A 25,312-nucleotide genomic window follows, 5' to 3' on the forward strand; every position below is an offset into this window, starting at 1 on the left:
AAATTGATAATATGATGATGTTAAAAAGGTTTTTGGGGGGGCGTGACCGGACAAGATGGCCGGGCGGACGTGATTTGCCTCGTCTCCGGAGTCAACCTGCTGTCCGCATAGGATTTACCATGTGAGGGTTAGCCAAACACTTACCCAGTCGACGGCCAAGCTACCGTTCCACCGGCGTTGCCACAAAGGAGTGATCGGACGAGCCGAGAGCGGAGAAATTAGCACCTGCAGTGAGCGCGAGGGAGACGCACCTGAGCTCCGCAAGATGGTGGCGGCAGTCGGCAGAGCGGCGCCTCCACGCATCTATTGAAGGAGAGCTCGAAAGGACATTGCGGCGATTTGAACCAGTCGTCAGTAAGGTAGGGGCTGCAGCAGAGGGAACGACACGGCTGGCCGCTTTACTTGAAGCCAAAGACTGCAGTGCCGCGAGAGAGCCCGAGTCGATCACTGATCCCAGTACAGTGAGAGGGGGAATCGGGAAGCGTCCCTGCAACCCGCAAGAGATATCGGGGATTCTACAGAGGACCCGTCCACAAGAGCTGAGAATTGCTAGAGACACAGTGGGCTGACGTGAGGTACCGCTTCCAAGCTGCCTGACCCTAAGATGGCGGCTGTCCACGAGGAGACTTTGGGGGTATGAATGGAGGCATCCGAGGGAGCTACAATATGGAGGGGAGCCCGAGACCACTGAAGGGAATGCCCTAGGCTAATGAACCAAAATTCCTGAAGCCACATATCTGGGCAACGCCCGGCTTGGAGGAGGCATTAAGGATTCAAATACAGCCACCGAGGGGGTACACAACATGAGTTGCTGATCCTCCACGGTTTGCCAATATCAGAGATATTGATGGGAGAATTTTCGCCGCCTGAAGCGAACCCTGTAGGTTTTGGCTAGTAAAGATATAATCAAGCCTTGAGTGCGTTTGGTGTGCATGAGAAAAGAATGTATAGTCTTTGGTCTTGGGGTGAAGGAGCCTCCATGCATCCTTAAGTCCTAAGGTATGGAGCGTCTGTTTTATCCCCCCGGGGAAGCCACCTGTAGCGGTTCTATGCGGATACGTGCTATCTATATCTGCCTGCCATGTGAGGTTAAAGTCCCCCTTAAGGATTGATGGGCCGTCAGCAAATTCTCCCAACCAATCAAATATGAAGGAGAGAAACGCAGGTTGACCCACGTTGGGAACATACGCCGAGACAAATGTGCACAGTCGCCCCCTCAGTTTCCCCTTGAACACTCCATCCTTCTTTATCCAACTTTATAGCTTCTGGCTGGCATTTAATAGAGTTATGAAAGAGCAGTACCACCCCCTTCTGTTGGCGCCAGCTGAGGATCTGTATATTAGGGAGTCGTTTTTATGGCGTAGCCTAAGCGCCTCAGAGGGTTTTAAGTGCGTTTCTTGGAGTGCCACCACCTCAAAGTGGTGGTCAACCAAGTACTTCCATATTTTGTGCCTCTTAGGTTGTAGTTGAAACCAGAACAAGAAAACTTCCTTTAGCCCTGCCAATGCTGGATTATGTGGCCGCTGTATGCAAGGATATAAACTCATCAACAACAAATGATTTAGTTAACCGTGTTTCTTGAAGACAGACTATCTGTCCTTCATTAACATATTTGAACCAGTCAATACGGTGTGGGTTTATTGGCCAAACTTGCTACGTTCCATGAGACTATTAATATTTTCTGACGAGTCGTCCACATAGTTGGTGTATCTTGTTTGATGACTTTATTGGCTGCGTTTGTCACTTGTTCACTATAGATTGATAACCTCCCCTAAGGAGATGTAGGGTTGTTCCTATCTGATATGGCAAGTCAGTCAGCTTTAACTAATCAGTCTAGGGAGGGCTAATCGCTTGCTGACCGAGAATGAATAATTCTGACCAGCCATGCAATTGGAAGCTTTTTTGGGGGTTGAACTTGAAAGGGGGAGGAAATATTCAGGTCTGTAAAAAACAAAATTCGCCGTAATTGATTACCTTTTTTTTGTCTCATTTACAAATCGGTGATATTTGTATGGAGGGAGAGGGACATGAATAATGAGCTGCTTTTTCATTTAACTTCTATTTTTTTAACATACTTTATTTAATGGTCTTTGACTATGCGATGCAGGGAAAGATTGCTGGACCTCGCTTGGAGCCAGGGTCTGCATCCATCCCGTCACAGGCACCCAATCCCGGGTGGACAAAACCCCCATAGCAAATGGCCTTTGGCTCTCCCATCCTCGGTCATTCTATCTCAAACCCATCTGCTTATTTATTTTCCTTCTACATTTGTTCCTGGTTTGTTACTTGCGTTTTCCAACACCTTTGACTCACCATTGCCCCGGGGTCTCAGACTTGTTAGGGTGCAATTCTTACCTGTTGATTTCTTTTTTTCACAGTGTAAAAGTCGCAATCCAATACAGATTTACGATTTTCAAGATGGCAAAAAAAAATCTACAGTGATTTTCACCAACCAATCACATTTGTCAAAGCATTCAAATGTGTCTGACAGGAGGTGCAAATCAGTGAATCACAACTTTAAACGGTAGGGATATAGAAAACCTTTCACCCATTTACACCTATATGTCACCTTTTTCAAATGCTTATTTTCTCAAAATGTACTGAATGTATTTTTAACAAAAGTTTAGTAAAGTTCAATTTTCCAGACAATTTTTCAGTAAATCAACATTTTATTCTATAGGCATGACCATAAATCCCTATGGAAGCAATTATGAGAAAACCCATCCTCGGTCACCCCTTTAACTTTTTTCCCTGCACACATCTGCACATAAATTGGAATGGGGGATCTTAGCCGATTAAGCCAAGAGATTGCCAAATGTTGGGCAGATTTGTTGTCAAAAATTATTGACAGATCAAAAAATGCCTTTTTAAAGGAAAACTGATCTGAACCATAACTACACAGTGGTGACTGCTCCTATGTGGCATACAGCACATATGCAGTGTAATGTGCTATTTATTACAATTATTGAGTGTCGGGAGGGACTAAGCCTCATGACTCATGAGAGGCTTAGTTTTTTTGAGGGTCATGATGCCCCTTCCGTCCAATTTGTTTTCATGTGTATTTGTTTTAACAAAATATATTTATTCAATATATTTATTCATTATATAATGTATTTCTTTTTATTTTTACCTATTGGCGGTTGCCAGTAGGTAGTAATAGTTAGGATCTGGTTTCCACAGGGAAGAGAATTTATTGATTTACCAATAACTTTGGCGCTGTTTGACGAATGAGCCAGTCCCGTCCCGACAGCTGCTGTCTTGAAAATTTCAGGGTGATTGGTCAAACAGGGACCGAGAAAAAGGGGGAGAGGGGTTCCCAAAACACTTTTTCTCCATGTTAATTTCTATTGGAATCTTTTGACGTAGCTACAGCCCGAACTGCTGAACAGAATTACACCAAATTTGACAAAAGCTAGCTCTTGTCCAGAAAGCACTCTTTTTGTTAAATGGTGTAAATCTGCTCAGTAGTTCCCGAGAAATGTAAAGATTTCTCAGATATACAACTGTGGCCGCGGTGGAACTGCGATTGCTCCTGATCTCGTACCTGAGATCTGATTGACGGCCAACACTTCAAACCAGAAAGCATTGGTGAGTATGATGAGAAATTTTCTTCCTTTGTGTGTGTTTAAATTTGTGGGGGTATTTACATGTTTTGAATAAGACATTTGTTATTGATGATTTATATGTAATATATGTTCATTGCATATAGAGTACTTGATGTTATTAATGCAGATTATTTCATAAAACTAAAAAGTGGAAAAAATAAAATGATTGTAAAAATAATTTTGTATTCTATGTGTCTTTAACCATAGATTTGTGTTGGCAGGAGAGAACCTGTTTAGGTCTTTGCAAAAGTAATATAGGTCCTGTAAGAGGCTTTCACTGCTTAATTTGTATCCTTTCCCCCTCCTCTTGGACCTGCAGTTAACTTAGGGGGAGCCTTCTCTTTATAGTTTTTCTCTCGGTTTTTACCGCAGGCAATATTACCACTTAGTGGATTTAGTGACTTCATTCTTCCTTGTTTAATCCCAGTCTCTTTCTTACCTTTTTTTTTTATGGGAGTTTTGTCTAAAGACCTTGTGTCATAAGCACTTTTGTGATCTTTATACTTTTTCTTCTTCTTCTTTTTACTTTTTGTTTTTTGATTAAGGCTTACGTGTAATCAATTTAGTATCAACATGGACGGCTTCAAAACCTTTGGGTTTTCGGACGAATTGTTTTCAACTCTCATTGGGCAAATATCTGGCACTAATGGAGATACTAGGAACACAATTGGTGATAATAGTGAATGGATGAAATTACAGAATCTTAGAAAAAAAGCAAAGAGAATGGAAATTCATGCTCACTTCATGTTGGAGTACTTGAAAGCTGGAGCTATTCCATCGGGTCTGAGGGTGAGAAACATTCCGGCCTTATTTGTTGAGGTACGCCAGTTCCTGGAGCGTTGGTCGCACATCGCGAACCGCTGCTCCAGGGACTGGATGATCCTCATCATTGAGACAGTGAAGGAAATGGTCCAGATTCTTAATCAAGAAATCTTGGATCTAGAAGAAAGACTCAAAAAGAATACCAGTGTAGAAGAAGCTAAAGACAAACTACATAGTATCAACCAAGAACTTTTGGAATTTGAGGAATATCTTATTAAGAAAAAAACAGATAAGTTGAAGAAAGATCTCCGCTGGTTTACTCAAGAAAAAGTTTACCCCTACCTGCAAGGTTCGTTCTATCAGGGAGACCACTCTGACTATGGGACATACAACCCACAGAACAACAGAAGACAAAAAATTGTGACTTTCTCTGACACTAACTCATAAGACTCAGAATATGAAGGCCCTAATACTAGCGAGGGCGCCTCATATAATCACAGACAGTACACAGGTCAATCCCATAACCAATACCCACAGGGACAATCCCCTTTTTTACGGGGAGGGAGGGGCAGAGGACGAGCAAGATTTCAGAGACAAGAAAGGAACCATTACCCTCAAACAGAGCCAGTACATCCACAACAGTACATGAGGACACGCAACCATCAGTATTGGAAATCCTAGATAAAAAGGATCTTAAACATGAAAATATTCCCATCTTTAACTTGTCTAGCCATCTGCTCTCCACAGAAGAAATAAACATCTTGAGTAAAGGGCTATCATTTGTGCCTAGCACACAGCCTGATATCTTCAAACTTCATAAGGATCTCTTTTCTTTCTTTCGTAAAATAAGGTTGAAAATATACATGTCTAATACTGACCCATCAGAACAGGAGATCAACCACTCTGGTTGTAAGCCGCCCTCTAAATTTACTCCATCTTTAGATATGGTAGGGCCAGAAGTGGCAATTTTTGAGAAATCAGTTTTAAAGGAAATCGAAAGAATTACCAAACATGTTCCTTATACTAACTCCAATTTGACTTTCTCTGAGAAGACTGCCCTTAATGATTTGCAAAATAATTCCTCTATTACAATCAAACCCTGCGACAAAGCAGGAGGGATAGTCATTATGGACAGTGATACTTATACAGAGAAAATGAAATCCATGCTGTCGATACCTGAACACTATCGCAGAATGCATAGATCAGCTTTGTTAGACTTAAAAACACTCATTAACAATAGCACAGCCAAGGCATTCAACGATGGCTATATCTGTCAAAAGGAGCTAGACTTCCTCACAAAAAAACATACAGTTGTTCCTGCCTTATATGGAGTTCCAAAAACACATAAAAATGCCACGGATCCACCTATGAGACCAATTGTTGCATCTATCAACTCCTGTACCGAATCACTCTCACAATATGTAGACTCTTTCCTCTGCCCATTAACCAAACTTTATGCCTCCTACATTAAAGACACTAGACACATGATAGCGACTGTAGAACATCTACCCTTTAACAACAAGACACAATACCTGGTCACTCTGGATATAGAATCATTATATACGAACATCCCCCAGGACCAAGCAATAGAAGCAGTGGCAGCGCTACTCGCTAGAACTCCTGGTGACAGACCGAATGAATTCATTCTTGAGTGCCTTGATATTGTACTACATAACAACTATTTTGAATTTAGAGATGATCTCTTTCATCAGATCAAAGGCACCAGTATGGGCGCTTCATGTGCTCCTAGTGTAGCAAACATATATATGGGCGAATTCGAATTAAAACATATTTTTAACGAAATGGCCCCTTTCTATGAAAATATACAGGTATGGCATAGATTTATAGATGATATTTTTTTCATCTGGACAGGGGATGAACAAGATCTGCTACAATTTATTGATTGGCTCAACCTCAGTGATAATAATCTCAAGTTTACTGCCAAATACTCAATAGACAAAGTGGAGTTCCTAGATATTTGGATCAAAAACGGCAATGGCAAAATTGAAGTAAGTCTTTTCAGAAAACCTACTGCTAAAAATACCATCTTAAAGCATAATAGCTTCCATCCAAGTTGCCAAAAGGACTCTATCCCCTTTGGGGAATTTTTGAGAATCAGGCGTAACTGTACCAGCATAAGAGAGTTCATTTGTCATGCAGAAGAACTGCAAAAGAGATTACTTCTCAGAGGATATCCCAGACGACTAGTGAGACAATCCATGAAACGCGCTAAATATTACAACAGAGATTTGTTGTTTGTTTGCTACGGCTTGGCGGGAGCTTTACTGCTCCCGCCAAGCCATAGCAAATGCTCTGCTTCCAGCATGCAAGAGCATTAAAAATGCCGGCATCCACAACAAATGGACAGACCCCAGAGATGGGGTCCCGAGAGCAAATTGGGCCTGAGAAGGGAGATACGCTTATAGATCTATTGCTTATTATCATCAAATGCTTAGGGAGCATTCTACATTCAAATATGGCACCCGCGTTTTCATTTATTTCTAATGGATCGTAGTGTTTAAAGACACGTCCTTTCGTGAATTCTCGTGAGTTTTTGCCAGCCAACCACCACGTTTCTTTACTTAGTCCATGCTAGCCAATCATCATACACCTTTAGATTTAAAAATCATTGGCAGCACGCTTCGTCACAACTCTTGTTGAGGTTTCCGACTGCGTTGCGTGTACCTTGTTGACAGACTGCTCGAGTCAGGTAAGATCAGATGCAGCCACCCTCTGTGTGGAATTCTCATTAGAGTAAGCATTGTACATAGAAGCTGGTATTGATAACTTTTGGGTTAAGCTAACGTTTGATTTGCGCACACAATCATTGCCTCTAGCATCTCAATAATCCACATTGTTGCAACCTCTGTGGCTTTAATAATGATGCGTGTATTTTATCGGCATACTGCTACAATCAGCCTGGTAACTACCCGTTGAGAGAAGACGGTTATTAAATCTTGCTTTACGTTTACTTAATAGTTTTCGCAAGGACCTAGTATTCCACCCACTGAACGAACTAGCAACTGCATTTATTTATGGGGACATCGTCTTTTCTAATTTTTTAACACTTTCCTGGCCGCACAGTCTATGCAATGGTTTTGTATATAACACAGGGATCATGTCACTGCCCCTAGACCATCCTCTTTTTAGTGTCGCATTTGCTTTTCGACCATTTGCGTTTGGTCGTTTGTTTGTGTAAGGGGGGAAAAAAAAGGTGACTGCCACAAAACTCTATAACTACTGCTTCTAACTATGCAGTTTGATTGCGTGTCACCATTGTATTTACTAAACATGTATCCATCAGACTTATATTCTGTTTGCTAATTAAATTCACTCTGTTGTAATAAGTTCAGCCTCGCAGACTACCAGTGTGGCTAGGCCGCTCCCTTAGACATCTTTGATGACGACTGATACCTAAATAGGTTTGTTTTAAACGCTTTCCTATAGTTGTCTATTATAATATCATATCAGCATTACCTCATTTATTGAGCGGCAATGTAGGTTCACAATATTATTCTTTTTTTAAAAATATTTCTGTTTTGTTTATTTTCTGATTGTAACACTGATGAACTCACTAGATGTTTTTTCTTCCTTTTGCTTAGCTATTGTGATATCGAATCACTCAAGACACAGTCCATCATTTCATCCCATTGGGATTTGATAGAGGCTGATGTTCTCAATTATTGGTAATTGACTAGTACATGCCTTTACCCATACAAAAATAACAGGGTAAGACTGCTATTGTGACCATTAGCCTAAAATACATTTGAGAACCCCCATTAGAGATTTTAAACTAACATATTTGCTTTAACGTTTAGAAATAGATTGCCCACAGTAGAAACCGGATAAATACAAGTGTTTCTGACATTATCGAAATGACCAGCGTGCCCAGCTGAAATAATTGGCCAGATCCATTTCAGGTAGCCGTGTTTAGGCACCTATAGCATACCAACTTTTTATCTTCTCTCAGACCTGCTATGACTTCATTCCATCTTTGTACACGGTTGCAGGGTTTTTCTTCAATTCTCTATACTCAAGACACATTTGTTTCACTTTTCTCAACACTTAGGGTTTGTAACATCCTCTTGGTGACATGACTAATGTGCACTGGTGATCTTCTGGGAGACATGAAGTCGAATGTATTATTAAAGATGTATTTCCTGCCATAAAATTGAAAATTTGTATTTATTCTCTACAGATGCCCCCCCTTATTTTTAAGGGCTTATTCCCTCTTATTGTTGGTCCTGAGGAAGGTGGTTTCCCACCGAAACGCGCGTAGGCCAAGACCCTAAATACTACCATCACGATAGAGGAGAGGTCCCAGGACACTCATTATCATCAGAAACAATCATTAAAGTGCTTGTTTTTTCTCCACCTGATTTCATTTGACCTTATACAATTTTTGAATGTTTTTTGCTATTTTAACAGTATGAGGATGACTGATGTATGGTTGTAGGAGTGAGTATGATGAGATATTTTCTTTCTTTGTGTGTATTTAAATTTGTGGGGGTATTTACATGTTTTGAATAAGACATTTGTTATTGATGATTTATAGGTAATATATGTTCATTGTATATAGAGTACTTGATGTTATTAATGCAGATTATTTCATAAAACTAAAAAGTGGAAAAAATAAAATGATTGTAAAAATAATTTTGTATTCTATGTGTCTTTAACCATAGATTTGTGTTGGCAGGAGAGAACCTGTTTAGGTCTTTGCAAAAGTAATATAGGTCCTGTAAGAGGCTTTCACTGCTTAATCTGGGAAGGGGGGCTGCAGGACCCCCTTCCCTTTTTGCATTATAAATGAATAAAGGATGGGATCCCTGGGGAATCGGCCTCGGGAGAAGTGTCGCGCGCCCCCTACCCTTTTATTTTATTGAAATTTTAAAAAAATGGGCCAGGCCCCGGGGGATGGGGTCCCTGGGGCCCAAAAGGGTCAAGGGAAGGGGGGGCCACGAAGTCCCCCTTCCTTACAAGAAAAAAGAATTCAAAAGCCGGCCCCCTTTCTCTCCTACTCTACAAATGCACCTCCTGGCGCGCTCTTGCTTGGGGGAAGAAGTCCCCTTCGCTTCTGCGGGTCCTTAGGGGACAACTAGCCCACCTGTTACCTTCAGTAAGCCCCACAAAGTGGGATTGCTGTGATGTCACTGACCATGTCATGAGTGGTGTAAGATGTGAGGTCGTAAGTAGTGCATTGCGAGGGCGTGAGTTATAGCTAACTCAGGTAACTATAACGGCTGAACTTCTCTGGTTTTGTATGAGTAAAATCTGACCCTAACTATAACATCACTGTAACCTTTGTTTTTTGTGTGAATATATATATATATATATATATATATATATATATATATATGCATATATACACACACATATATATGTATATAATATATATACACACACATGCACACTGCCATCCTGCAGTTTCCTCCTATCACTTCCACCAAACGGGGTCGGTGTCGAGTAGCAGGCAGCAGGACCTGCTCTTTATATCCAAAAATACTGTATTGTGATTTCAGCAATACAGAAAACTCGCACTATGGTTGTGCCTTATCAAGAATATAATTGCCTGGGCGTTTCTAAACGGTCTTCGACACAGCCAAACACAAGTGGTAAAAGTGCTCAATCACCGTTAAAAAAAAAAAATCACCATAGACATAGTAAACATATTATGTGTAGTTATACAGTTTGGCCGATTTCATTTATGGAATTGTTTCACATTAAATGATTATTGTTTAATTTGTGCAAATTGTACTGCCTAACTACATAATTCTTACATTTGCATGATTAGAATGTCTCATGCCAAGTGGCTACCACAATATTTCTCAACATATCAACATGTCCTCACACGAAAGACAGTGCTGACAATATTACAATGTCCATGCCAAGTGGCATTACATGCACAAATAGTCAGACCAAAATCAACCACAGGAAAGTATGAGCAATTAATCTATGTAACGTTTTTATATTCCCTGCAGAAAGTGCATATGTGCTCACACAAATCATATACATTATATATTAATTTTGGAAAAATTGTGGCGAGTCACACTGCATCTGCGGAAGGCGCCAAAAAAATACCCAGAATCGCAGTCTCCCTCGCTTCTGAAATCTTGATCCCCTGGGTGCGCCAGGTCCCATGGGCATGCATAAAATATGTAGGAGGGGCTCGTCATCTCACTGGGGCAAATGTTTACAATTAAAGTTGGGGTGCCGCATGGCCCCAAGCATCCCCTGCGACCAACACCTCCCCGGGACTATAGTGCAATGGAGGGGGCACGTGCTGCCCTCCTCCTGGAGCCATACATAACCCTGGGGACCGCAAACCCATAGGGCCGGCTCCTACCATGTCCTGGGGTGCCCACCTCTGAGACATAGCTGTTTGCTACGGCTTGGCGGGAGCTTTACTGCTCCCGCCAAGCCATAGCAAATGCTCTGCTTCCAGCATGCAAGAGCATTAAAAATGCCGGCATCCACAACAAATGGACAGACCCCAGAGATGGGGTCCCAAGAGCAAATTGGGCCTGAGAAGGGAGGGAGGGAGTCTTGCATCTCCCCTCCCCATCTGTAAATGGCCGGACCCTGGGGTCCCCAGGGCTAAAACCGGCCCAGGAAGGGAGGGTCGCACGGCCTCCGCCGCATTTCAAAAAGGCTTGGCCCGGGGGATGGGGTCCCCGGGGCCGAAATGGGCCCAGGGAATGGGGGCAGTGTCGCCCCCTTTCCTAATTAACAAAAGAAAAGTGCGGCCTGGCAAGTCGCTGGAGGCCTGCTCGCTTTCACCAAAACTCTGCAAACGCACCTCCTGGCACACTACTGGTTGGAGTTGAAGTCCCCTTGGCTACTGAGGGTCCTTGGGGGCAAACAGCCCCTCCTGTTATGTCCAGTAAGTCACACACAGTGGGATTGCTGAGAGGGCTTCAGAGGCCACACACCCTTTCTCCACCACTCTGCAAACGCGCCACCTGGTGTGCTACTGGTTGGGGCATGAAGTCCTCTTCGATGCTGAGGGTCCTTGGGAGCCAAGATGACCTCCCGATACCTCCAGTAAGTTCGACACCGAAGGATTCTTGAGAGCTGGTCGGAGGCCCCAAGCCTCTTTCTCCGCCACTCTCCAAATGCGATTACTAGTTAAACAAGCATTTACAATGCAATGGTCTCGGCAATATTATAGGTAGAGCTATTGCTCATTATTTTTTTATCATTTTTGTATCCCTAAATAAATGGCATTGTCATTTCTATTGGCATTAGCTTTTTTTTGCATATGTGATACCTATTGCATTAGCAGAGAGAGAGTGAGGTAGTGAGATAGAGAGAGAGAGTTAGGTATTGAAATAGAGAGTGAGGTAGTGAGAGAGAGTGAGGTAGATAGAGAGTGAGGTAGTGAGATAGAGAGAGTGAGGTAGTGAGGGAGAGGGATGTTGTGAGGTAGTGATATATAAGCATAGAGTGATGTTGTGATGTAGTGAGATAGAGAGAGAGGTAGTGAAAGAGAGAGTGAAAGTAAGTTAGTGAGATAGAAAGAGTGAGGTAGTGAGATAGAGAGTGATTGAGGTAGTGAGTGAGAGAGTGAAGTTGTGAGGGTGTGAGCTAGAGAGTGAGGTAGTGATGTTTTGAGAGAGAGAAGTTGTGAGATAGTGAGGTAGTGAGATAGAGTGGAGTAGTGAGGTAGAGAGAGATATGTAGTGAGAGTTAGGTAGTGAAACAGTGATGTAGTGAGGGAGAGGGATGTTGTGAGGTAGTGAGATGTAAGCAGAGTGGTGTTGTGATGTAGTGAGATAGAGAGAGGTAGTGAAAGAGACAGTGAAAGTGAGTTAGTGAGATAGAAAGAGTGAGGTAGAGAGATAGAGAGTGAGTGATGTAGTGAGTTAGAGAGAGAGTGAAGTTGTGATATAGAGAGTGAGGGAGTGAGAGAGTGAGGTAGTGATCTTTTTAGAGAGAGAAGTAGTTGGAAGTGCATTTGCTCTGAGCTCATTCACGAATACAAATAAGTGTTACAGTACTTACATTTACTTTTTAATTGTGTTCTAAAGTGGAGAACATGGACTTCATTATATTTGTGCTGGAGAATCGCAGGGGGTGCTGTGGCTACGAGAATTGGCCGGGAATGCGGTGACTGGTTCGAATACAAAGATTGGCAGGGTACAGAGACTGGCTGGGTACAGAGACTGGTAGCGCTGAGATTGGCTGAGGGTGCAGGGACGTACTGACTGGCTGGGTACTGCATCTACAGAGGCTGGCTGGGGGTACAGAGACTCTCTGGGGAGCAGAGGCTAACGCACGTCATCCTTCCAATGGCCAGGCGGCCACTCCCTCACCGGAGAGGTAAAATAGTGAATCTTCACTCCACAAGTATGGTGATCCGAACCATATAATAGTCGTCGATCTCGTGGGGGTCAATACATGTCTATATTATTAGCCTCGGTGTTCTGACATACTGCCAAAGCGCCTAGAAACAATGCTGAACCAGCGTCCAGCGCCCTCTCTTCCACTGGAGCACAAAGTACTGTAAAGTAACGTAGATGAAGGAGGCTACGCGTTCAGAAACGTGTCCTCCCTGAGAGTTCCATGGCACTAGACTGACACAGGCACTTAACATGTGCACTAGTCTGGAAGAGATTCGTTCACTTTCCAGCACCATGATAAGCGTGTAAGTTAAGAACACTAGTGCTAAACCGATGGGAGTAAAACGGAAATAAGTGCCATATGAGATGAACTGCTGGTCAAGACTTAAATCCTACCAAAGCCGACTCAGCCTTCTATCCTAACAAGGTATGCAAGTTACATCGGAAAACAACAACAGCTGATGTTTACAGCACTTGGAAACGCAGGATGTGGAATGGAGCGCTATCTCTAAACAATGTAATACTGCTAGCACCAACACCACAAGCTATGATTAATGCCAGCTGAGTACACAGATAATGCCGCCCGCCCTCTGATCATTTAAAGCTCGAAACCGATGGGAGTAAAACGGAAATAAGTGCCATATGAGATGAACTGTTGGTCAAGACTTAAATCCTACCAAAGCCGACTCAGCCTTCTATCCTAACAAGGTATGCAAGTTACATCAGAAAACAAGAACAGCTGATGTTTACAGCACTTGGAAATGCAGGATGTGGAATGGAGCGCTATCTGTAAACAATGTAATACTGCTAGCACCAACACCACAAGCTATGATTAATGCCAGCTGAGTACACAGATAATGCCGCCCGCCCTCTGATCATTTAAAGTTCGAAACCGATGGGAGTATAACGGAAATAAGTGCCATATGAGATGAACTGCTGGTCAAGACTTAAGGATTCCCGAGCCCGGCGCCACCCGCATCGCCCTCGGAGCTTCGCGTGAATGCTAAACAAGGCCGGGTGAGATTACTAGCTGTAAGGGGCCCCACCTACAGAGAGAGTCTAACAAGGGGAAAAGGCATCCAAAGCACGGTGCGGATCCCTGCTCGTCGAAGGGCAGCGCCGCCACCTGCACAACAACACGGTGCCGGACGGATGGATCCTCACGGCCAGACGACAGCAAAAAAATGGCGGATGGAAGCTTCGAAATTTTTTCGGATTCGGGGGCGTGTTCCTGCTGTTCTAAAAGGGCGTGGCTAAAAAGTGGAAAGAACAGCAAGGAACACGCCCCCGAATCTGAAAAAGACGGAGCCTATTTGGAGGGACGGCTCTCTCCTCCAATGGCTGGCCTCCGTTTAGGAAGCCGGCTAATGGAGGAGAGGCAAAAAGAGAGGCGGGCTAAGGAGCCACTCTCAGAAACATTAAATCTCCGACTTCCGGTTCTGCCTTCGGCAGACCGGACGGTCCTCGACCTAAAAACCATAGAAATACACTTAAAAAACCAATGGTTACAGGGATGTTACAGTTATGAAATAGATTTTGAAAAAACATAGAAATTCACTGAAAAATACAAAGATTACAGGGAAGTTATAGTTAGTAAATAGAATGAAAAAAAACGTAGAATTTCACTGAAAAAAAACCAAAGGTTACAGGGACGTTATAGTTAGGCTCAGATTTAACTCGTACAAAACCAGTGAAATGAAGCAGTTATAGTTACCTGAGCAAACTATAACTTGCACCCCCCCAATGCACTGCTTGTGACCTCACATATTACATCACTCATGACATGGTCAGTGACATCATTGATGACATCATCCACAGAACCACTCACACCCCCATACAACCTCTCTTACGCCTACTCACACAACCACTCTCATACCCATTCACAGACCCATATAGTACCCACACACCCATTCACTCTCCATAGAGCCACTCATACACCCACTCATTTGTGCAGCTACTCACACAACTATTCACTCACCCATACAGTCAGGCACATAGCCATACACTCACCCATACATCTCCTCACACACACACTTATTTGCCTACAGTCAGTCACACAGCCAATCACTCACCCATACACTCTCTCAACACAGCCCCTCATTCATCCATACAAGCACTCACACACTCGCTCACACACCCACACAATACCTTACATATCCATTCACACATCCATACAAGCACTCACTCATCAGCTCACTCACCCAAACAGCCATTCACACACCAACTCACGTAACCATACACCTGCTCGAACAGCCATTCACTCACCCATACAGTCACTTACACACCCAATCACTCATACAGCCATTCAGACACCAGCTCACTCACCCACATAGTCACTACACACCAACTTACCTACCTATAGTCACTCACACCTTCACTCACTCACCAATACAGCCACTTACACACCCATACACACAAGAATACATGGAGTCTAGAGTCACACAGCCACTCACATAATAAGTGTTGGAAATAGTATCACTCAGTAATAGTGCATCTAGTATACTAATTTAACTTTTGTAGTAGCTTAGTTTATGTTTAACACCCATAAACTCTTGAAAACACTTAGACTCACTTGATGATGTCATTAGTGATGTCGTGAATGATGTCACTGACCATGTCATGAGTGAATATGTGAGGTCATAAGCAGTGCATTGCAGGTGTGTAAGTTATAGTAAGCTTATAAATGCTGAATTTCACTGGGTTTGTACGAGTGAAATCTAAGCTCAACTATAACGTCCATGGAACCTTTGGTTTTTTCCAGTGAATTTCCTAGGATTTTTTAAATTCTATTTCCCAACTATAACGTCTCTGTAACTCTTCCTTTTTTTCAGTGAAAAAATACACACACACACACACTTATTTTCAATGAAAATAATTAAGGTTAATAATGTTACAATTAGGTGCAAATATCATTCAAAACATAACATTTGTAACTCAAAAATAACATAACATTTTCCAGTTAAAGTATACTGAGCTAACTAGAACGTGTGCCCACACCATGCCCAGTGTTGTCATTAATGATGTCATTTGAAATATTATCACTAATGTCATCAATGATGACATTGGACATGTTATGACTGACACAATATGTGAGGTCATAAGCAGGGCATGGTAGGGGTACAAGTTCTAATTAGCTTATTTAAGTATGACTGGTAAATTTCTGTGTTTTTTTCTAGTTTAAAATGTTACATTTTAAGTGATATTTTCACCTAACTATATTGGAACTTTAACCTTTGTTTGTTTCTCTAAATTTCAAAAGTTTTTTTTTAATTTAATGTAAAATATATTATTACCTTACTCAAATATAACATCACTTTAACCTTTGATTTGTTCAGAGAAATTTTAGGAGTTTTTTTAATAACGTAAAGTAAGATCATATTATCATACCCAACCACGCACAGCCTTTCATCGTACGAAGTGTGTGGTTGGGCACAGGGCCTGACCAATGACTGGTCAACTGCAGGCAACCAACCCCTGCTGGTGACCAATCCCTGCTGGCGACCAACCTCTGCTGGCAACCAACCCCTGCCCTGCGCTCAACTCTCTGTGGGCAGCCAACCACCTTGTGGATGCCCATCCCACATTCTTTTTTGTTAATTAATTTTCCGAGTCCCTTCGGCCTCCTCAGGATTGTGGTAACATCTTCAAAACTTTATATTAAACTTTTGCGCTTTGAAGGGTCCCTCTAGACCCCCCAAAATGGCCAAGGGGTCAGGGTACCACTAACCCGACCCTCTATATTGTATTTTGTACAAATTCTCAGGACACGAGGACTGAGTCCCCGTATCCTGCAATGGCACCCTCAATATTTCTGATCATGTTGCGGCCAGCCAGAGTGCTTACTCCAAAATACTTATACATTTTAAGCCTTCATTTCTCAAAAACAACTGAAAGAATTTATACAAAATCACAAAAAGCAGATTTTCTTCATAGAAATATATCTTTCTGTCAAATTTTGTGTAATTTACTTCAGCTGTTTTAGTTGTAGCGCCGTCTGAAATTTTCTATGGAAGTTGTAGGAAATTGTGTTTTTCCCCACCGTTTTTCTCGCCCTCTGCTTGACATATCACACAGAGACTTTCTGGGAAGGTGCTGAGGTGGATGAACTTTGTTTTGTGGACAGTTTTGTGAAGATTCATCAAACGGCGGCAGATTTATTAGCAAAACTAAAAACACTCTTACTATGAAAAGTTTCAACTACCCACCTAGTATATATATACCCAGTGTGGTTATAGTTAGGTCTGGCTTTTGCTAGTAAAGGCATTTTATTTCTAAATAACTTTGGTACAGCTCAACGAGTTTGTATGAAACTTAAAAAAAAAAATCACTCACTTTGGCTCCTTCTCCCAAAGTTTCAAGGTGGTTAGTCAAGCAGGGGCAAAAAAAGGGTGGACCTAAATCATCAAATTCCCATAGGAAACATTTCTTTCCAATACTGAAAAAAACAGCTGAAGAGAGTTGAAGCATATGTGACACAAAGTTAGAATTTTACTCAGAAAGCATACTTTTTGTTATTTGGGGTAATTCCATTAAATAGTTTTCGAGAAATGTGCATTTAAAGAGATGTTTGGGGTGGTCATGAAGAGGTTAATCTGCTAGAAAACGTAGTGATATCTGGACCATTATATACCGCAGGATTCTTGTGGTACCTAACATACAAAAATACTCAAATCCCATTGGCCGGGGGAGCCTTTTCTCCCTTCAGCCAATGAGGTACTATGGTACCTGGGAGTGAATAACAGTACCTTGTGATCTGATTGGCCAGCCTCAACAGCCTAAGAAAATGGGCAAAAGGAGGTAGGGGTTACCTTGACTCCTCCCTGGTGCCCTCACACTTGCATGGAGAAGGCGAGAACTCATGGGACGCCCCCCCCCCCAGCTAATTAAAATTTATAAGAAAATTCAAGTCACAGGTATAGCGGTGCTACTGAAGTACCCCGTATTTTATCCTGTGCGGTAGCATGGTACTCATGTTGCATGCTTCCGCCACATACTACCCTGAAAGTTTCACAAAGGAAGGTTCTGTCGTAACACAGTACAATGGGGCAGACGTATGTGGAACAGGTATCAAAACCTGTACACAGCCAGAATTGACAGCACACAGGGGTTGGGGGTAGAACCAGGCAACGCCCTGAAGTAATCCTCTGTTGCGCCGTATGGTTGGCTGCATGCAAAGGGTTGGCCGTAAGTCCAATTTAGAATATGATTAAAAAACACTCACAAACTGACTGAAAAAAATTAAGATTAAAGTGGTGCTATAGTTACTTTAGGTTCGAAAATATTAATTTATGTTAAAACAAATTAACGAGAAAAAAAGGTCAAGTGATGTTATTGTTAGATGTTGGAATGAGACATGGGCTAACGTTAAAAGGCTCATGAACGAGTAAAATACACCAGTTATATACAGGTTGTCATCCAACCTTTCTAAGTTGCTTAAAGCAAGAAAAACATTTTAAAAAAGTGTTCTGGGTATGCAAATAGACTTACATGCAAGCCAACAATCTCTAGGCACTCTTGTCAGTCATACCTCTATTGTGAGGTAGTGGCCTGGCCCTGCAGGACCAAAAAAGGCCCAGATGAAGAATAGATGTCTCAAACAACACAAAACAATAAGATGGTAACAGTGTGTAGCAGCAACAGCAGCATTTATTTGGCTCACCTCGCGCATCCATTCGCGAATGGCTTTACACGCTTCTTGATGCCACACGTTGTGAACAGAGTCTGTGAGGGCCACAGCTGTGACCTTGCTCTTGACATCAGCCTCTCGCTGTATCATCTGTTGAAGAGAAACAATTCAAAGTTACCATTGGTTATTTTAATTTAATAACAGAGATATTGTAATTTAATAATAGAGTTCTTATTCCTTTTAACATTATGTGGAATCTGAAAGGGACAGGTCCAACCACATACAATTCAGCACAACGCGTTACATTCTTCTGAAGGCAGCTTTAACCTACAATACCATTAACTCCTATTAGTTGGCAAAAGGTTAGGCAATTCAAGGAATAAAAGTATCATTGAACAGGCATGAAAGCATCCACTTGAAGTAGCTTTGAAACTCTTGAAATATTATTTCCATCACTCTACGAAGCATGTATTTCTATTTTCTGCAAGACACTTTCGACCAAAGCAGCTAATAGTATGTAAGGTTCTTGTATTCATTCCATCACTAGCTCCAAAACAACACTGTTCCTATACTGCCTGTTATAACTAGTAGTTACAAAAACATTTGCATTCTGTTGATTGGTTTGTGCCTTAAATTAAAAGTTAAGAGCAGATTGTTTTCATGTGAAGTTTGATTTACTATCTTCTGTTGCATAGAACTAATTTGTTGAAAAACAGACAACATACAAAAGATCTGAACTTAAGCAATATTCATTTAACCCCTTGGCTTCTAAGCGTTTTCCACTCAGAATGCTAGGCCCTTTTTTTTGCTATTTCCTATATTTTAGCACTTTCGTCTTCATAACTTTTTTCCACATAAGGTATTCAAGATAAATTTGCACTGTTTTCTTCGAACATCCTGGAGACTCTAAAGCTACCTCTGGATTGTGGATTTCCCTGAAGAGGACCGAGAAAATAGCCCACATATAGCTAAATTATATTTTTTTGCAAAGACTTGTGAAAAAAGTGCTGCATATGAAAGCATACGTTTTTCCCCAAAACATGCATCAACAAAAGGTATGCTGTGCTTGTATCCCCATATTCCCTACTGGCTTTCATAACCATGCACATTTGTATAAAAAAAACGTACCACAGTGTTTGCGTTTTTCTAAGAGGTAGTCAATTTTTCCAAATTATTATGGTTTCAACCTACTTGCAGCTTGTCGTGGAAACAGGTGTAAAGCCCATGGATGATCCTGGAAACTCTACATTTTTGGATAGTAGCCAAAATTCTGAATTCATCCCTCAAAAAATACGAAAAATAAGTAGGAAAGACAGATTTGGGACAACATTTTCATCTGTAACGTCTTGTCACAATTGTCAATTTACAAAAGCAATATTCCCTTGCATCTGACAGATCCTTCTGGTCACAGCGATATATAGGGTTTGTAGGTTCCCCAAAAAACATGCGATATCAAGAGTCAATAAACTGACCAGCACCTCTCAATAATCTTTTTCATTGTGTACCGATTACACAGCAATTCTTATTGTAAAATACGAAGAATGAAAAATAGGTATGAAGGAAACCTATGTATTTTACGAGTGTACACAAGATATTGAATTTAGGAACAGTGGTTCTTTGTCACCTCCGAATTTGGGGCTACCGATACCGCCGTGTGATTCAGAGGGTATTTCGCAAAATATCTTATTTTTTGTATACTGGCTTATATTGGGAAGTCACAAATGAAGAGAAATCCAACTGGTAATAATAAACTACTATTTTGTGCTACAACACATCTCTCGATAAACATTGTACCCCACTTTTATGGCTGGGCATAGCACTTACAATACAAGACCCAACCCCACTCTTATTTTACAATATGTGTAGTTATGGATTTTGGGCCTTAGCTCAGCTGCCACCCAAAGAAATCTTTCATTCCCCAACATTTCTGAAAACTAGACACCCGGAGGTGACCAGGGTGGTATGACTAGTATGATTCTCACAAGCATTTGCAAACCTCAAACTTTGGTTGAAAACACACATTTCCCACATTTCCTACCACTCAATTACTCAACATCTCCGAATCAAAATGGTACCTCACTTGTGTGGGTGGACCTAGCACTCATGACAGGAAAGGGCCCGAAACGCAACATGGACAGAACATTTTTCCATTCAAAATCAACCCTTTTTGCATTTTGTATAGCGGTAGTTTTTTAGCCCAAGCTCCGCCAGCATCAATGGAAACCTACCAAACCTATACATTTTTGAAAACTAGACACCTGGAGGAGTCCAGTGTGGCATTACTAGTATGACTCATACAAGGTTGTCCTACCCAGAAGCCCTTACAAACCTCATACTTTGGCTAAAAATACACATTTTCCTCACATTTCTGTTAGGGGTAGTTCTAGAATCTGTGGGAAGCCGCGTATTTCCTACCACCCAGCATTCCCCCGAAGTCTTTCAATAAAAATGGAACCTCACTTGTGTAGGTGGGCTTAGTGCCAGTGACAGGAAAAGGTTCAAACTGCAGCACAGACAGATCACATTGCTCCACTCAAAACCAAACCCTTTTTGCATTTTGGATAGCTATGGATTTTGGGCCCTAGCTCAGCCGGCATCTATTGAAACCTACCACACCCAGACATTTCTGAAAGCTAGACACCCAGGGGAGGCTAGAGTGGTGTGCTTCGCATGGATACTATGACATTTTCTAACCTACAATACCCGGCACACTTCAAATTTAAGTGAAAAACACACAATTTCCTTACATTTCTGTAACATAAACTTCCAGAATCGGCAGAGGTTCATAAAATTCCTACCATTTAGGATTCCCCAACTATTCAAGAAAAATGCCCAATTGTAGACAAGGTCTGAAGTTTGCAGTGCATTGTGGATAAGAAAACATCATGGGATCATCAGGAGGCACACAATCCTGGACCCTCCAGGTTGTCTAGATTTCAGAAATGTCTGGGTCGGTGAATCCCTGCCTGAGAATGGCCCTCTAGTGGCAATCACCCAAGATGGGATCCAATAGGGGAGAGAAATCATTGGAAAGTGGAGATTATTTCCTTTGCAATCATACCTTCCCCATATAAATCAGTCAGTGGCTGGGGGGCTGAGATATGACCCTGAGCCCTGAAATACGTTGAAGTAAATGAGCTGATCGGGTCATTTACTTTCACTTTCTATGCAATGACGTCAGCATGCCATGGTTACTGATTGCCATTACACAGATAAAAAACAGACGCTCTCCACCAAGCAAACCGAGCTAAAAACAAAAACAAAAAAGGAAATCCCTCGGGTGTGAGCATCAGAGGGATTCCATGCAGTGGGTGCATGGAAGAGACAGTCTTATCCTAGAACCATTAAGGTTATCCTGAGGACGAGACTGTCTTGTTCTTAATACCTAAAAGGTTAAAACTGTAATTCAAATATATTGCTTAGCAACCAGTCAATATAGAGTTTGGGTCACTTCTCTTCTGTGGGTTTTTTGTGTACTAACCAATAGAATACGGCACTATTTACACAATATATAATCACAAACTTGCAAATATCTAATCACAATCATATTGGAGCTCTAGCTATTTCATAACATGATTCTCTATAAGAGAGAGTCCTGTGTTGTACTTTTAATTGCACTCAGACCCATTCTGAATTCTGCAAGGGAAAAGGAGAAAAGCAAAACGTGAAACTGAGTCATGGATTAAGTATGTTAGTCCTGTCTTCCAATTTTTTTGCAGTTCTCTTCATGCCAGAAAAGTATGTTTTAGAGCTTGTTTGCCAAGAGATTAGCATGTACTGGCCTGAACCCACCATAATGCAAGCTCTTGAACGAACATATATGGAAACCACCTCTAAAACTAGAGTTACAACCGATTTTCGGAAGTGAGGAGCTCCTCTAACAGAAACAAGAGTCGTCATGGCAGATTAACACTTGAGCAGGAAGAAGCACATGCTCATGGAAAATAACCTGAAAGGCAACATATAAAGGAGAGTGCTGCACTCCATTGTTTTAGAAGTTGGTGGCAAAATATTTTTTCTAGAAGAAAAAATAACTTTTATAACTGATGTATTGTAAGGCATATAAAAATATATTTGTACACGAGATTCTATGTTCGAATGTGGCAGACCATAAGGTATATGTTTTAACTTACAAGTCTCTTTCAAATATGCAGTAAATTGTATTGATCTAAACATATCAGCAAAGCAGAAAGAGAAGACAAAGGAAGAAGACTCCTGCATGTCCACCATATAAAATGTCTTTGTTGCTCCCTATTTTGTTGCAGAGTACTCTTGTAATTTTAAGGATAAAAAACACAACTGGTACATAGCTTATCTGGAGCTTAGTCAAAGAGCAAAGGCAGACCTCATTGTGCTCAGCCGATTTCTGTATATTGTAGTGCCCCTTCTCAAACTGCACAGGTACTACTGGAATGACCATAGCTGATTAACCAACATCATGGTTTAAGAAGTATTTTCTCATTAAGCAGGGCCAAGCTTATATTGGTCACAGTTTTGGAAACCAGTTTAAAGGCATGAAGAAAATTATTTATAGCACTAAATTAAAAAAAGAATTAAATCAATGACACAGGTATGAGCACTAATTTAGCAGAAACATTGTTAGACAGTTATTGCACTGAGTAACGTGGTTTATGCCTTTGCTGCATTCGACATTTCTGCCAGGAAGTTGCTCTAAAGCAAGCACTGCAGAGATAAAAGACAAAAGATATGAAAATTAAGTTGGACATATTGGGCACTTCCTGCTACCACTATAGTGATCTGAGCATGAATGTATCCTTTACAAGTTCTCGCCCATGTACTTCCCAGCAATATTCATAACGCCCCACAATTCTAATAAACAGATTATTTTGAGAAAAACACCTCCCTTGTTTTTATTTAGTAGAGATAGTATGTATAATTTTATAGGGAATGTTTTCCATAAAACTAACTAGATACAATTCACAAAAGAAAAGGGATATCACAATACAGCATAAAATCCAACATTACAGAACGCTTTAAGAAATATAAATCTGCAATCAAGCAACACCACTACATTGAATTGCTCTTAGAAACTAGGAATCGCTAAAAAAGCAATTGCTTCTCGTCTTGATCATATATGGGATTTAAGAAAAATGGTTTTAAAAACTTTTTACGAGCAGTTAAATAAAGGAACAAATAATTTGATCATGACATACAAAATATTTGGTATTCAAAAAACCTAAAACTACACCGTTTCTTTCCCAAACTCTCATATAGAACTCGCATTGAAAAAATTGGATATCCACGATGGATCTTAAGAATTTCTCAGTGCAGCTTAGGGTTGGTTGGGTTAGCAATATAGGAAAAATGTTTGGCACTGCCTAATGTTTTCATAGGAAACATAATAGATGGTTTCTCAGATAGGTTAATCTAATGTGAGATAAAGGACAACTGCAAAGTGGAATTTCTCAAGAAATGTTTTATCTGGAATTAATACTAAGTTCCTAAACTCTCAAATTGAATGTGTCTATCTTTAATATTATTGACCAGCAAATTTGCAATATTTTTAAATAATTTTCATACAAGGTTGATTTATTTATCAACCATTAAAGACTGGCACCAGCCATGTAATATCACGACACAAGATTGAATTCACAACAAATATTCTGGACCATAGTTCCATTTGGCAGGTTGAGTACAACCTAGTGTGGCACTTCTAAAGGGTGTCATGCTTCTATTAGTGGTGGCCCAAGTATCCCTGTTGGCTCTTACTACTGTTGAAAATGTAGACCAGCCTTTCAGCTTCAGTACCATCATTATCCAGTTTGCTAAGGATAGTTTTGTGTTTGGGCCCTCAGCCTACTCCGGTGCACCCAATTAGTCAGACATTATTCCACCAGATCTTCTCTCAGTCTCTTCTAGGTGGGTGTTTATATGTTTGTTTTTGACATAAAGCCCATCAACCTTTGTTTTGAGGGCGTTAGCCTCAGCTGTTATAGTCAGGAGAGGACATTTGGTTGGCTCCACTCTGTTCTGATTTTCCTAAAAATGGATCGCATGAGGTTGAGGTCAATGTTCATAGTGTCAATATTGTGTTTAAGTGTATCATTTGTAAATTTTACTGCTTATGGAACTTCCTAAAGTGTGGAATCCTGATCTTTGGCCAGCGGTTTGTTTCTGCACGAGTCACGCTCTGGTCTCTTTCTTGTGGTTTATGTTAAAGGAAAGCATATTTGTCCAGTTGACTGTGTTGCATTGATCCCATGGCTATGCTGCACCTCATCTTTACAACACTGTACCTCTAGCAACTGCTTGTTTCGAATTATTATCTGTGTAGTAGTCTCAGTCAAGCTGGATCTAGGGTTTTAGGTAGTTGTTGCAGCAGCCTGCTTCAATGTAACCAAGTGCAGGAGAACACATTGGCTTCAACTTCCCCCTACTTTGAGCCACCTGATCCTAAAGGTCTGTTGGGTATTCCCAAATGTTAACCAGTCTCCTCTCAACTACCAATCTTGCAGCATACTCTAAGGGGCCCCACTTTTGCAATTTTCCTTCATTATAGGAGAGCAAGGGTAGAATGAGGGTTTCCTTTGACACCCCTTCCTTTACATAATTTTTCAAGCCCTTCAGCTGTCCATTAGGCCCCAGATCTCCACTCTCACAGCTTTGGCTATCGAGCTCACCACCTTCTTCCGTGGTCCACCACTCAAGCTATGTTGTTCTACTATCATTAGTGGGGTCGGGCAGAGGACAAAGCGGTAAATTTCTTTTCATCTTTGGCTCCTGCTTCTGTTCTGTGTTTTGGTCATCCTCGGCAGATACGATTCCAGTTCATAGCTGCAAATCAAATTTTCATGGTTGCACTCACTCACTCGTCAGGCGAGCTGGGACCCAGCAACATAGCTGCAAGCCTCTGGTGTCGCAGCTATGACATGCAAGGCTATCTGCCCTAATACTCTGCTCTTTTGGTCTAGTATTCATCTCTGCCCGGTTAATGTTGTGAAACACAGCTGATCAGGAAC

The 25,312-nt window shown here is 41.4% G+C and overlaps 1 protein-coding gene across 2 annotated transcripts in view; it reads right to left on the minus strand.

Moving 5' to 3' along the window:
• The window catches only part of ARB2A (ARB2 cotranscriptional regulator A), a 1,780,167-nt gene that overhangs the window by 439,071 nt on the left and 1,315,784 nt on the right, over nucleotides 1-25,312 (minus strand). For both annotated transcript variants that reach the window (XM_085632474.1, XM_085632472.1), the window contains exon 10: nucleotides 18,366-18,482. In XM_085632474.1, the coding sequence (XP_085488600.1) occupies nucleotides 18,366-18,482 (117 nt within the window). The remainder of the gene's footprint in view (nucleotides 1-18,365; nucleotides 18,483-25,312) is intronic.

This window comes from Triturus cristatus, chromosome 2_1 (genome assembly GCF_964204655.1).
Source record: "Triturus cristatus chromosome 2_1, aTriCri1.1, whole genome shotgun sequence".
Lineage (NCBI taxonomy): Eukaryota > Metazoa > Chordata > Amphibia > Caudata > Salamandridae > Triturus > Triturus cristatus.